Source organism: Delphinus delphis, chromosome 7, assembly GCF_949987515.2.
Source record: "Delphinus delphis chromosome 7, mDelDel1.2, whole genome shotgun sequence".
NCBI lineage: Eukaryota > Metazoa > Chordata > Mammalia > Artiodactyla > Delphinidae > Delphinus > Delphinus delphis.
Window position 1 is genome coordinate 74442645 of NC_082689.1, and position 16187 is coordinate 74458831.

The window sequence follows — 16187 nt, forward strand, 5'->3', positions numbered from 1 at the left end:
GTATGAATTTGATATCCACCCCATGCACAGGCCTATTCCCAAACCACTGCTGCTAAATTTTTTGTCTTTTGAACTAGGTGCCAGTGGCTGATAAAACATACAGCATATCATCTTAATACAGCACTTACACTGTTTTAATTCCTCATTTTTAAGTCCCCCCAGAACATCAATTCTTTTCAACTGCTGGCTGAGAAAAAAGGAAAGTTTGATAGAGCACAAATCAGCATGGCTGCCCCGCTACTGCCCGGAAGAGGAATGCAACTTTGGCCGGGGTGACTCCATGCAACCTTCATGAATGTCTCCTGCACCAACACTTGTGCAGGAGGAAAAATGATCAGCTCACAATTTCAGAGTGTGATGGGCTAGGGCAGGAGGAGCTCGAAGAAGCGGAAAATTTACTTTTGTTCTGGGTCTAATGAAATAATTTGGTATCCATTAGAGGGCAGCATTAGAACAAAAACTCAGCACAGCAAGGACGGTATCCCCTGCAGATAGGCAAGCACCTTGGCCGGGTGTAAACTTTTTCAATACAGTAATATTTTCCAAGGGTAAAGCCAACGAATGGAGAAGATGGGAGCAAATCCTAGTGTTAGAGAAAAGCAACGCCAGGAACAGCATGTGCCAATTTAGCTTTAGGGAGTTTTCTGTCCTACATTAACCCCCTCTCCCTTTTTGGGGTTAAAGTAGAAACACTTCTGTCTTGAGCTTAATGATCTCGTATTTTGCGGACCGTGTGTCTGATGGAATGGCAATGAATTGTGAAATAAGTGATCCCGTTTTTGTTTTCTTAAAAAGTGCATCAGGTATTGTAGGTTATACTCAAACTACTCTAATTGGTCTAATTTTTATTTATTAGAAACAAATTGTTCAAGAACGAAAGCCAGTTTTTAATGATCCAAAACAGAAATAAATGTTCTAGTCTATTAGCTTCTATGCGGAATAAATCAATATTAAAGCTAATTAACCCTTTTCAAAGGCATTTTTGTCCCAGGTTTTTATTTAATGGTTCAGTGCTGCTTAAAGCATGGATCAAGCTGGATAAGCTCCATTTAAAAAATGGCCCATTTTGAAAACAGTTTAGCAGCTCACTATGACGAATATATTTATCAGGATAAACTTGACTTTTTCAATTGTATAACTAACTGACCAGGGTTCCTTAAAAGATCTGATAATAAAATAGAGATGAAAAGCCACAGACAAATCTGTTCATTTGGCAATGTTATAACATTATAGGAACTGCTTTCATTCACTGCTTTTTAAAAAATATTTATCTTTAGAAATATGTTAATCGTTACTTTTGAGGATATTACTAAGGGCAGGAGGAGGGAGTCTCCATATAAGATATTTCATTCCAGGTCATATGTGAAATGCAAACCTATGATTCGTCCTTTTTGGAAGAAGCCATGATTTTTTAATAGTGTTCAAACACAGTGCAAAGCACACACCTTTCAGGACATAAATGACTACTTTGACATATGAAACCCAATGAAAATTATATACATTATTTAAAGAATTTGGCACTCTTCTCCTTTTGTTAGACTAGCAAATCACAGAATGTACTTTAATATCAAGCTATTTTTGAGTTATAAAACAGATGATATATTTTGTATGTGAATTAAATTCTTCACAGTACCAGAGGAATTAATTTGTGATGTTATGCAATTTTGATTAGCCTGCTGTAAAATCAGAATTGTTTACCACAAGTGTCTGCATTCTGACTCTTACAGTCTTTCCAAACAAATAATGAAATGAACTGGGGCCGAGGGTGCGGGGGTAGGGAGGGCAGAGTAATTTATGAAAACATGGTACACCATAATTTTGTCATTTTTCTGCAATAAGGATGGCAAATGATTCATGGGATAAAATGAAATATTTCTCACTGTCATTTCAACGGATCTAAGATTTACAGCTTCTTAACTTGGATAGGAAAAACTCTGTATGCATAAAAATGAATTGTAAATCAATTAATGATGGGGATGAAAAACAACAAAAAAAATTGATTTTAAGCAAAGAAGAGAAAATCTAACAAGCAACAAATTAAAAGGGAGAAGCAGCAGCTATTTACTCTAAGACCTTTGAAGGAAGGAGGGAGTGGAGAGGAAACTGCTTGCTTAAAAGAGGGCGTTAAGGTCAGGTTAAAGGAAAGTGATATGTTGATCGACTCATTACATTTACATCGCTTAGACAAACAGAGGAAGGTAGCTTTTAAATCAAAATCAGATATGCCTACATTAGATTTTTAAAAGAAATCACCAAAAAGTTAGAGCCAGTTTTATAGTATGAGGTTGGATAAAGAAATCCTATGACCATGAAGAAAAACCAGCCTCCCATTCAAGATTCTCCTTTACCTAAACTGTTTTTTAATAGGCACCAAGGCCAAAAGAAAAGGAAAAAAAATACTCTTCCACTTCCCAACTCCTTGAAACACCACACCGAAGGAAAGCTAGCAGCCAGCGAAGGAGCAAGCCCGGGCTCTACAGGAGTCACTGTACCTGGAGAATGAGAGCAGATTCTGCTTCAGACACAACAAGGTGGGCTTGAAGCGCTCAGAAGCGGGTGGAACCAGTTGTACCACGTGCCATGCTCTACTATCCAAGTGACACTCAATCCTCCCGTCTCTTCCACTGAAACATGATGTATTATCTACGACTACAGGATGCGCACCTTAACCGACATAGTTGCAAACAACCCCAGTGTGAATGTGGGGAACTAACAGGGAACCGATGGTACAGTTTGCTAAGCGACGCAATTCGATGCTGCATGTGGAGAATGAAGATAGCCCTGATCCTTTCGCAAAAGTGGTATTTTGTTTAGATCAAATAAATTTTACTATTCTGGATCAAGCATTTAACAAAATGCCAGGGTATTTATTGATTTTTGACAAGGCCCCACCGCCTCCTTAGCACAGGACCTGCAGGACTATCTCTGGTGTCATCATGGCTCACATACCTCACCTTGTGTGCACGTATTTCACAAGTGTGGTAGCTAATTAGACACCTAAAATGCAAAGTACAAGCACGGAAGGCTCATCAACTCCATCTCCTATACAGAAATACTCTTGTTATGAGGGCGCCAGAACAATTTAAAACTTCTGTGGTCTGTTTCCTTCCTAAGTCAAATGTCATCAGGTGAAATCTGCCACCGATGATAATGCAGTGTTGACCAAGACTGCAAAATGTCGATGTGAGTATCCATTTCTCTTTCTTTGATTACCATAAATTCATTACCATAAATTTTGAAAACTGGCAGCAATGTATTTTGACAAATTTTATGTTGACAAATTTTAAAGTGCTATCAAATTTGATAAGCTAAATCAATGAACAATGTTTTGAGCTGCTATATATTTTTTTCCAGGCATTGAACAAACAGTTCATTGTTCCAAGTCTGTCTGGGGGCCAGTTCTCTGGGTTATTCTGTACAATTTCAAAGAAACTTCAGAAGCTCACACAGGCCTTTGAGCACGCAAAACCAAGAGGCAGCGCTTCTAAACCACAAATGGAGACGATGTTCCATATACATGTGTAAATTAAAACATATAAAATAACATAGGCATTATAAAATTTGTGTTAAAACTGGTAACAGCTTTACTGATTTACTGACAATGAAAATATATAGCATTTTTTCTGTCAGAGCATTTATCAACACTTGGCAACCCTACACTAACTTGACATGTAAGATGATCAAAATGGATTATGTAATCTTTCCCATTCATTTCTATTGATTTTACTTATGATAAAATTCATCAGTGTGCCTGCAAATGCTGAGGCTGAAAGGCTCTGCTTGACAAAAAAAAAAAAAAAAAGAAAGAGAGGAAAAAAAGAATTCAACAGAGTTGAATAGGATGAATGTAATTTTAGAATAGGATTGCACAGATACAGAAGTCGTGCCCTAAAGCCTCCAGCAACAAATTAATACAAATAAACCTGGCAGTCTCATAAAATTGCATTGGTCTATGCAGGGATTCACTTTTGAGATAAAATTACAAAATTGCAAGTGAAAATAATTAATGTGTGAGTGCAATTAAAAATACAGTTTGTGAAGATATTTTCAAACTTTTTATACTTCAACAGTAATCAAAGTTATTTCTCTGACTGCAAGTAACATCAAAATGCCAGTAAATGGCCCATTTTAATCAGTTTTATTGATTCATGCTTTCAGTTCTTATTCAGTTAAAAACAAGGCACATTAAATACATCCTCTTATTGCTCTATAAATGCATGCAGCTCATTCTGTATATCAAGAGTAATAAATAATGGTGATAAAACACCGAGACAGTTATAAAAATGACAACCCAGCCTCAAACATAGTATTTAAGAGTCCAATCTAGAACAATAACCCAACACAATACATAAAAAATGCCATATATGAAAACATGCAGTGTGTATATCGACTCCAGTACTGGGTTTATACTTGATATTCTTTAAAAGCACAGTAGGGCTCTTTTACTCCCTAAAAAGGATTGACAGAATGCAAAACAGTGCAAGTTATTAGCATCGTTGACTTCAATATTATTACATTCATATGCCAAAAATCTTTACAAATACATAAAACAAGGAAATAAGATCAATGATCATTCTTACAGTATGTTTAGGAAAAGAATGAAATTTCTGTTGTACGAAGGAGTAAGCTACATATATTCTGAAAAAGACAAAACAAAGCTAGAAACTAAAGCAAAACAGGGAGCATGCATTTAGTAGTAGAAATCCTAAAGTTACACTCAGTAGAAATTGATTGAAAGCAAGAATGTTGCAGCAGCATGAAGGATATGAGGCAGACAACCCTGGCTTAACAAATAATCCAGCGGTATCACTATTGTTATGACTGTGGGAAGGGCTACTGAAGGGAGCATCCAGCTCTCCACCACAGATGGGGGTTCCTTCACCTGAATCCCCTTAATAAAGCCTCTTTAACTAAATCACTTGATAAAAGACAATCTCTACACACCTCACACCCACCCCAACAGAATCAGCTGATACCATGTTTATACAAAAAGAAAATAATTCTTTTGTGCTTGGAATAGATTTTGAATCACACTCACACCTCCCCCCCCACCCCATTTCTTCTCTCCTTTTCTGAAATCAGGTAAAGAAGCTGCGCAGGTTTAATTAAGAACTTACACAAAAATGCAGGGGTGCTTTATTCACAGTAAAGACTTGGAACCAGCTCGTTTCCAAGATGAGTCTCTGGGATCGGTGAAGGAGCGTATGTTTTAGAATTAGCAGATTTTAAGCAAAAGCAGATGTGCTCAAAAGAAGAAAAGTGCGTTTTTCTTTGTCCTTAAAGGAACTTCACTCATAAAAAAGCATGCAGAAACAAGGCCTCTTTTCAAATACAGCTCTGCCCAGGCCGGTCAGGTTATAAGCCTGCTCCCTACTGTAATGGATTCAGCGAGGATACAAGTCATCGTTGTCTTGATTTAACTAGAAAAGAAGAGAGAGAAAGAGAGAGAGCACAAATGTACAGTATTGTGGTACATCACCTCTGATGTTTTAAAGGACAGCTCTTCTATCTATTAAGGGTCACTGGGCTCTAAACAGTGAAGTTATTGTCTTGATAGAAAAACACTAAGTTACAAAGCCATGTGCTTCTATTATTAAAAAAGAAAGAAAGAAAGAGAGAGAGAGAGAGAGAGAGAGAGAGAGGGAGGGAGGGAGGGAGGGAGGGAGGGGGGAAGGAAGGAAGGAAGAAAGGAAGGAAGAAACCAGTGTAAAAAAAAAATTCACACCTTAAAAGAAAAAACTTCACAGTGATACCTGGGAGGTCACTTTCTCTGTTTTAGGTTTTCCTTTAGGAAGTGGCAAGTCTAAACTTCATTTAAAAGCAAAATGAGTTAAGGTGCTATCTTCACTGTTTATTTCAGAGGTAGGGGTAGGGGCTTACGTGAGTGAACCTCCAGTGTGTGTATTATGGCAGACAGGCTCATACCGCACGTGAATGAGGCATAAAGATATTCTACATTTGACATATATAGAAATATTTGTCAACATTTGACATATATAGAAATAATAGCACAAAATAATAGCACAAAAGTGTTTATGTACCAGTTTGAAAAATTAAGATCTCGAGTCTGCACAATGAAAACCTGACATTAAATAAAGGGTCACATTTCCTATTTCATACACAACGTGATCTTAAAAAAAAAAAAAGTAGGTAGTTAACTTCACAAGAGGAAGCACAATGAATAAACATTCAGATGACTGGCTAAAATGCCACCAAACTATTATAAAAGCATACCAAATTGGCCCTTTAAATTCAGTATATTACATATTTACTAAATTCTGGGCAGATTGATTTTTTTTAACATTTTTATTGGACTAAAATTGCTTTACAATGGTGTGTTAGTTTCTGCTTTATAACAATGTGAATCAGCTATACGTATACATATATCCCCATATCCCCTCCCTCTTGCACCTCCCTCCCACCCTCCCTATCCCACCCCTCTAGGTGGTCACAAAGCACCGAGCTCATCTCCCTGTGCTATGTGGCTGCTTCCCACTAGCTATCTATTTTACATTTGGTAGTGTATAGAGAGTGGTATGGGCAGATTGATTTTTTTGTCTTGTTTTGTCTTTCTGTGAGTGTGTATGTGTATGATGGGGGAATGCGTGTGTGTGTGCTGAGTGTGGTTTTCTCTATTTCTTTTTGTTTGATTGAGAACTTTTCTGTTGAGTACAGAAGGAGAAAGGCTTTAAGCAATTAAAATGACCTTGAACACTGCAAGTTTTTGGCTTTTTATAATTGTAACTAAAGTTAACTAAAGGCTATTCCTATCCTCTTTTACTATCCGTTTACAAATACTCCCCCAAATGATGCAATGACCTGAGCAAAATAGGTCATGTTTGACAGTATCACATGCTCCAAGATCTAGGATTTGGGGATTGAAAACTGTGCTATAATATGTGGATATATAAACACAGGTTTTTAATCCTTAAATTTATTACTACTGTAAAGATTTGAGAAATTTAGTCCCATGCCAATGTATCCAACTTGCCACTTAAATGCTGGTTTTAAAGTAAGAAAAGCAAGGATCTTCCTGGCAACTGTAATAGTCAAAGAAAAACCAGCAGTGACTGGGGAAAAAAAAATGAATTGCTGAGATGAAACTATCACTGTAACTCCCAGCAAATGTCAATGCTATCCTTATATCTTGTACCTGTGATTCTGGAAGCCTTCAGAGTTTCTCTGAGATTTGCTCCTATAAGCAGATCTAAACTTTTTCTTCCTTCTCCAGTTTTGCCAGTCACGCTCTAGCTATAAAGTCTGGATGAGGAAGGCAGACAAGCTGGAGGAAGAAGGGGCTGAGGGGTCTCCAGAAACACTATCGTTTTAATAGGTCCCACCCCACTCAATTTCTTTTAAGAACAAATACTATCAACAAGCTTAACGTCCAGAGCTTTGTGCAAATCATGAAATATTTCCAGCTTCTTTTTTCAATTTCTGCCAAAATATTCTGCCTCTAAAACTGACTTAGACTAAATGAATAAACAAACAAAAAGGGAGCATGTCCAGTCTAACAGGTCACAGAATAAACGCAAAACATTAAACCAGTGTGCATTGAAAATGAGAAAAAAAAGATAAAATACACTTTTAAGAAGCTAGATTGAATGGCAAATACAAATAAAGGGTATACATTGACATCCTAAAGCTTTGGAATGTTTCCCAGTGTTAAAACAAGGCAGCTATCCATATCCACTGTTTTAGAGCGTGTAAGTCATCTCTGGTTTGATACATGATTATTTGTTGTTCCTGTTTATTGGCTGTGGATTTACTGCTCAGACTCACAGTCCTCCACAACTTCGGTCCACGGGGATGGGAACTCTTCTGTCGAGGTTCTCTTCTGCAGTTTTCATGAGTATAGCAAGCCGGCTTCCAGACACCCTTCCTTTTTGAACAGCACTCATCAGCTTAAAGAGAAAATAGGCAACAGATTCAGAAGGCCAGCCAGCTTCCTCCCTTCTCCATGGCATTTTAATGGTTACCTTTGCAGCAGGCAGGGGTAATTAAGTGCCCCCGTCGAAAACCGCAGCAGGTACTACAGCTCACTTAAGAAGAGTACAGTTTTCAAACATTTCAAAAAGGGGGAAAGGGGCAGGTATTTTGCCACGGCTGCAAAAACTACACCTATCTGGCGAATCAGCCTGCCTTTAAATGCAAATCGAATGCATTACTTTTTGCCCCTTAATGTGCTCAGAGCATATATTTTTTGGAGCAACTCAAATATTGAATCTTTAATTCCATTTTTAAATCTGAAAAGGGAATCTCAGGGATTGAACAAAGACAAACCGTGACCTATATTTAACTACTCTTTTTTAGTGTTACTGTACTTGACAACTTCAAGTCCCCCAAATCCAAATTCCTTAAAGACTTTTTAAAGTAATTTACATTTAAGTCCTTGAAAATGGACCCAGAGATCCACCTTAAGAATGAAAAGCACTCCACAGCCCAGATTTTAGCTAATTCATTTTTATCCAGTGGATAAAATCAGAATTAGTCTTGAAATTACATGCAGTCAGCAGGCAAACGCCTTTAATCTGGAAGGCACTGTGCAATTATCAGCACGGGGAATTTTTTTTTTTTCCTATTCAAGTTGATGTGGTTTTTACTATTTTCTTGATCTCACTTCCTCAATCTTTGTTATCTATTTGTTTTTTTAAAGAACTGATTTAGTCATTCATCAGAAATATATATATATCTGTAAATCCTCAAAATATTTTTAGGGTTATAGTTTTTAGCCTAAAGAAATACATTTCTTAAAAAAGACTCTGAATAAGGGTCAGAGGCATCTGCCAAGGGGCTGGATCAGAATTTCATGACCTTATTAAAAGCTGTTTCACAAGCTATTGCTTATTAGAGATGGACTCCTACATGCAGAAGTGTCATTAGAGCCCAAACCTAAAAATAAAGTCATGTAACCATACAGTATCTATAGAGATCCTTCCATGAGGATTATTAAAAAAAAGTCTATATTCAAAATGGTGTTTAATGGGATAAACATGGGCGCTTAATCTTCAGAGAAGGAAAATATTTTATGAAAAATAAAATAAAACCCTGAAAACATACTTTGCATCTGATGAATGGTGTAACAAAGAATGCTGACATCTACAGATGGAACAATTGATGGTTTATCGTCTTGCCTCTGATTCCATAAAGACTTTCAAAGTTTATCAGCGCTAACAAAACTGAGAGAGCTGGAGTTTTTTTTCTTTATCCATAAACACTGTGCGATGTACCAGCCTTTAAAAACTCAAAGTCTTCTTCAAACATTACATGTATCTTGAAACCATATTACGAGAAGAAAATAGTATTTGGGTGTGAATATATCTCATAAGAAATATTGTCAGCGTTTTTAAGTTGAAAATTACACTGTATATTTGTACTTAGTAGAAGCATGAATGATCTCTTTCATTTAGAATTGGACAAGAAATACTCAATTATTAAAAAGACTCTACAAGAAAGCCTGCAGATGGTTTAAATTATTTTCTACGTGTTTAACTCTACTGCACTCAAAATTACTTAACACCCAAACCACATAGCATATCCATAAAATTAGACTCATTGTTTCTAAGACCCCAGGTCCTTGAACCCTAAATGCTGTTGTTTATTTACAACGTATATGAAATGAAGCATTAACTATTTATCTTAAGAAAAGTTTTCTAAAATCCTGAGACAGACAAAAAAAATTTTCTCACAGAAAAAAACAGACAAAAAATGTATGAAATGGTTTTTTATTCCCAAGCATACGTTTTAAACTCAATTTCAAACGTCCACTTAGTTAAACAGTAAGCTAAAGAACTAAACATTCTTTTTTGTAATGCTGGACACAACCTGTGAAAATTTTCTGCATTTAGATTCAACAATGCTCTTATCTGCAGCTCATCTCCAGAGAGACAATTACCATTTCCTTTGCCTTGATCTTGTTTGTTTAACTTGACACAGTGAAGAAAGGGCTGACATTGACCAAAATCCCCAGCATTAATTTATTTCATGTTCAGCATTCATCATTGCCATGGTGCAAGAAAGACCTGGCATTCATTTGAAATACCTGCCCAAGAAGCAGTACAGAAAAAGCTGGCTGCTTGGAAACCAATACATTCTTCGTAAGAGCAGAGTCCTATGGACAGTTACAAATAATGTATGGCTTTGTTGAGTTTCTTTCTTTTAAGGAACTTTTAGGAATGACGTGTAGCATCCAGTATGAAGTTAAAGTAACAAAATTTACTTCCTTCCTGGTTATGATTAAACAACTGAGCCTTGAGTAAGTGGAAAATTAGAAATAGAAATGCTTGAATTACGTGGTCTTGACCCAGGAATATAGGTTTCCTTTCTTTTGCTTTTCAGGTTCATTCTAATGTAAGAATATAATCATCGCATGTTGGGTTCTCAAGGGAATATGATTCTCAAATGAATACAACTCTGATTTCTTTAAACTTCCTCGATTAAAAATATACTTTCCACATTAGAATTAAAGAAGGGTCCGGTGGTGGCATCCCACGGCATACTCTTTATAAAGCACACTTCTGATTTAGTCCTTTAAGCCATAATTAACTTAGATTTAATCTAAATTGCCCAGCGCAACAGAATGTGTCTTATAAAAAGCAAGAGAACATGCACCACGTAAAGCCTTATCCTTAAGGGCAGACATATCAACCTTTGCTGGCTTCAAGCTTTCTTCTTTTTCAGAATGAGGTGACAACTGTGTGGACTTCAAAATCCATTCCTGAATATAAACTGATGACCAATAGATAAAAAGCAAATACACTTGTTTCCTTTCACCACAACTCACCTGCAAAAACTCATTGAGTTCAACCTGTCCATTTTTATTCAAATCTACTTCATTCAGAATTTCATGTAGTGTATTTTCATCCATTTGGACACTGATACTCTAAGTAAAAGGAAAGCACAAAATAATGAAGTTTCATTAGAAATTATGCGTATCACTTTATCAATGTTACCAGCCTTTCAAAAATTCAGAGAGAAATATTACTTATAGAAAGCACTAGATGAGAAAGAAATTATCTAGCATAATCTTTACATTCTTCTGCTATCAAAGATGTTGAACCAAAAAAAAAATATTACCTCTAATACACGCTGAACATCAACAATGGTAATAAAGCCTTTCTGGTCTGCATCAAACTTATGAAATCTCTTCTTGTACCTGGAACACAACATTGAATAATGGAAAAATATACTTAGATAAGTGAAGACAAAAAAAGAGAGATACAGAAACTTATTAGAAGTACCTGTCAATGTCCGAAGGCAGTAGGCTAATTTCAGAGTGATCTGTTAACTGTTCTGATCGAGATTTATAGCCCATTTCATAATACAGAAACTTCCTGGCTGTTTCAAGTTCTTCCTACAACACAGAGACACACAAAGTTCAAAGATTTATGGAAAGAATTATTGATTTTTTTCTTCCTTTTTTTTTCCACTTGGTTTTCTAAAATGAAAGCTCATCTTCATTTTTCTGGCCAGGTCAATTTTTTATTTCCTCCAGTTTTACTGAAGTATAATTTTATTCAATAAAATTCACCTATTTTGGGTATGCAGTTTGATGTATATCCCACCACGATCAAGATATAGAACATTTCTATCCCCCTAAAAAGCTTCCTTATTTCCCATTTGCAATTGATTCCTGCCCCTGACCTCTAGCCCCAGGCCACTGATCTGATTTTGTCACCAGAGTTTTGCTTTTTCTTGAATTTCATATGAAAGTGTTCATATAGTTCGTAGTCTTCTGTGTTTGACTACTTTCATATAGCATGACAATTCTGAGATTCATTCATGTTGCTGCATGTTTTAATATTCTGTTTCTTTTTACTGCTGAATATTCTTCCACAGTATTGACTAGCAAAATCTATGGGTGATTTGGTGACAAAAGAGCAATTAAAAGTGAAGAAGGCATCCAGGACTTGAACAACGATTATAATGTGGCATGCGGTACCAAGACAGACATCATGACGTTAACTAATTCTAAAATTTTGTCACTAGGATGCTGGTAGGTGGGTGGAAGTTACAGCGTCAGGAGAAGAAACAAGCTATTCTATTGAATAGTTACTCTTCCTGTTTTCAATGATCTCGGCCACAACTGATACTACCTATTGCTGAGAACACTGTCTTCTTAGATTTCATCACGCCAGTCTCCAAACTAAGAACTTCCAAAATGACTCTATTGTGCTGTATATTGTTCACAAATATCTCTTTCCTCTCATAAACACACACACACACACACACACACACTTCTCCCCCCATAAGTATACTTCTCAACCCCATTGATGTGAGTCTGGACATGTGATTTACTTTGGCCAATGGCACATGAATGGATATAATATATGCCACTTTTGAGCACAAGCTTTATACAAAATTGCAGTTTTGCTTAGCCTCTCTTGCTCCTGTACCATAAGAAGGGCATGAATCAGAGACATCTGAAGCCAGTCTGAAATACGAAGAAGAGCCACAGCAGCTAACATGCAGCCTTCAGGTAATATGAGTGAAAAGTAAGTGCTTGCCATGGTAGACCAGTGAGCTTCTGAAATTGTTATACAGTATAACATAGACAATGCTTACGAACACAAGTCTTAAATTCCTCAGACTTCCCCTCAAAGGATCTGACTAAATCAATTTGTAGACCCAACTTCTGGCCTGCAGAATAGTGCCAGTGCCAAATGAAACAAGGAAAATAACACAATAGCACATACTCTTGCAGGAAATGTGTTTATATTCCTTTGTTTATGTCAGTGACAAGTCCCTTTGCTCCTTTTTCTTTGGCAGATAATTTTTTTCCTGAGATTATCCCCTTCCTGCTTTCCTTTCTCTTAGGAGACATATGTATTTTAAAACATAAATATATATATAATATATATATTAGCTGAGAGAACTTTTTAGCATTTCTAACTTTTCATTTTGCTACGTAAGAACATTAGGAATTTTATTTTATTATATTACATATTTATTTTATTATATATAACATAAAATATTTATTTTATTACACATATACATGATATATAAGGTATACATAAAACTTGCCTTTGAAGTCACCAAGGGCATTCTTCACTGGCAGATTACTCTCTTCACACAGGAAAATCCAACAGTTATAAATAAAACTATTCTTCTATTGCACCAATTTTGCCCAGTCATTTTCTATAAAACTGGTTCAACGTTCATCTCCTTGGAAGTGGCATCTCTGATACTTCCCTCCAAGAACAAGCTGTTCCTCGAGTCATGTCCCTTTATTACCCATGTAATTTATCCATACTCTATATTAAGCAAGGAATCATGGAATTTAAAGCTGAAAGGGCTTTTTTCCCTAGAAGTCACCCAAAGTACCTCCCTAACCCCACATTTCCTTTACAACGTTCCAAAAATAGAAGCCTGAGGTCTCCATCTAAAGAAGAGCTCTAGCAATAGGGAAGTAACTCAATTCCACTGAAAGCAGCCCATAAAGGGAAGACTCCAACTGCCAAAAATATTTATGCTGAGATTAAACCAATCTCTCCAATTCTTAGAATTTGTTTGGGATTAGTGCAACTTTCTTACAGTAATTTTTGTTTGTTTGTTTTTAAGTTGGGAGGGGTTGTTTTCAATGAAATTCCATGGAAGGAAAATGAGAGTTTATTTTTTTTAAATTTTATTGAAGTATAGTTGATTTACAATGGTGAGTTAATTTCCTCTGTACAGCAAAGTGACTCTGTTATACATATATATATATATTTTTTTTTCTTTTTTTTGGAGAGTAGGATCCAAGCTTTATCTTCAAGATACAGTATGTACATATATAAATATGTGGAAATGCAATGTAAGGACATGCAAAATGGTGGGGTAATACACAGTTTGTAATTTCTTCTTTATCTTTTTTTTAATATTTGAATTTTAATTTATTTTTTATACAGCAGGTTAGGCCTTACTTGCATTTTATAAAAATATATTTTTTAATATTTGAATTTTAATTTATTTTTTATATATATATAATTTATTAGTTATCTATTTTATACATATTAGTGTATATATGTCAATCCCAATCTCCCAATTCATCCCACCACCACCCCCTTCCCTTACAGTAATGTTTTATAAAGTCTAAGTTTTCTTTTTCCTGTATCACACCACAACAAATATCTAAGGACAGAGCTTTCCTCTTTAAGAATTTTCTTTAAGTCTAGAACTACTCTCCTGCATGAGACATGATTTTAAATCCCATTACCATGCTGAATAATTTCTCCCAAACCACAACTAGTCTGTCATATAATAAAATGATCAGAACACAACATAATACTCCAGCAGAGATCTGGCAAGTACCTAGAAAGAAGTAACTCTCAGCTTCATCAATCTAGAGATATGATTTCTATTAGGCAGCCTAAGACTGTAATTGCATTTGGGGGCAGCCATGATCCACTGTTACCTGCTGTGCATTCACAGTTAACGAAAATCATATTTCTTTTTTGCATGTGCTACTGTTAAAGTCTTGTCAAATCTATCATGAATGGATGGAGTTGTTTTTCTACCTAATGTAAGGTTTGCCAATTATGTCTATTATATTATACCTAATGTAATCTCCCCCATTGCTTCAAGTTGTCACCAAACATTCACTCTCCCTCCAGTTCCTTACAGGTACACCAAAGATGCATGCCGTCAATGTCGTAATCGAGGCACCTGAACCACAGTAGACTAGGTCAAGACCAAAGACAGAATCCTCATGACCTGCTATCAAAGCCCTCTTCTGAGGATAGTGATCATTCGGTTACAAATCCACCAATTTTAGAAGGTATCACACGCGGCTTCATAAAATGCTTCATGGAATCCGAATACATTATGTCTATAACATTTCCTCGATCTAACAAACTTGTTACTCTTTCTGAAAAGAAAATATGTCTGAAATGATTTCTTACCTTCCAGTGATCACTACTTCTTGCTAAATGCTGATAAAACAAACTTAAAATGCCATAACCTGGAAAACTGCCCAAGACCAATGCCAAGACCACTAATTTATAGGTTACAAACTATATTTCCCCCCCTTCTCCCTTTTTGGAATGCGGTACTACATTTGCCTACCTTCTGTCTTCTGGTGCTCTTCCTATTTGCCATATTGCCATAATCTTTTAAAGCTCAACAGTAGTTAAATAAATCCCACCTGCAAAGTCTCTGAGTACCCTGAAGTATAACATTTCTGGGTTGGCGTACAAACTCATTTAGAGCAGTCTCCTATTTGAATGTCTATTTCCTCTTACCAATATTTATTTTGTTCTTCTCACAATGAAAATCATTCTCCTTGACAAAAAAGGAAAAAAAGAAAAACAAATTTGTATTGAACTATGAGTTGAAAGGTTCTCTCCCTTCTCCGGCGGTCAAGGATTTGGTGCTAGTCACCTTGAGCAACGACCTAGGTTAGGCCTTACTTGCATTCTTTACCATTTTTACCAGTTATTTTTGGTGTTTTTAGTATTTTTGTCAACACTCAGCCAATTCCTGACACTGTTCATACACATCCTTATTAGTCCTGGATACCCTTTCATTGTTGAGTACGTATCTTCCATCTGTTTGATATTTGGTGCTTATTAGCTTGCTTTGTCCATAGTCACTCCATTTTTCACTTGCTTCCCCTTTATTCTCCTTGCTGGAATCAATTTTGAAATAATTTCTTATTGTGAGACACCCTCAATCTACTCGAGTGGTCTTCTCTTTAAAGTCTCTCAATGAAATGCATGTTTTGTCTGAGGGTTATAAAGTCTACCTTACCAAATAATACGGCAGCATTTCCCAAAATACATCCTAAAGCAATACTAGTTTTCCTTTCTACCAGCCCTTCCAACAAGTGAGAGGTGGGTCTGTCTCCAAATAAATTGCCTTTTGGAAACTGACAATGCACATAAGCATTTTAAAGGCATCAAATTATCTGCATTAAAGGAAATGGTTTCATTTGTTTAACTCAGAATTTCCCAAACTCTTTTGACCATGTAGTCATCTTTTCACTGATGTTATATATTGATATTTATTTATAATTATGTAGTAATTTATATAATTGTGTAAAACACAACCTGACAATGACACATTCTCTAAATGTCTTCACCAACTCCTCTGTCAGTCCCCAAGTCCCCTAGACAATGCCTTCCTCCCTAACCATTTCTTCCAAGTTGGCTGCCTTTGGTCTTGGGTAACAGTTCTCTAAATCTTTCTATAAATTTTGGGAAATATACACA

At 36.1% G+C, this 16187-nt stretch overlaps 1 protein-coding gene across 1 annotated transcript in view; it reads right to left on the reverse strand.

Annotated features, from left to right (window-relative positions):
- Nucleotides 1-3785: 3785 nt before the first annotated feature.
- The window catches only part of GPD2 (glycerol-3-phosphate dehydrogenase 2), a 134178-nt gene continuing 121776 nt past the window's right edge, over nt 3786-16187 (reverse strand). Inside the window, exons 14-18 of the mRNA XM_060016776.1 lie at nt 11241-11353; nt 11077-11155; nt 10784-10882; nt 7783-7904; nt 3786-5420 (exon numbers count right to left, since the gene is read on the reverse strand). Coding sequence (XP_059872759.1) covers nt 5417-5420; nt 7783-7904; nt 10784-10882; nt 11077-11155; nt 11241-11353 — 417 coding nt within the window. The 3' untranslated portion in view covers nt 3786-5416. The remainder of the gene's footprint in view (nt 5421-7782; nt 7905-10783; nt 10883-11076; nt 11156-11240; nt 11354-16187) is intronic.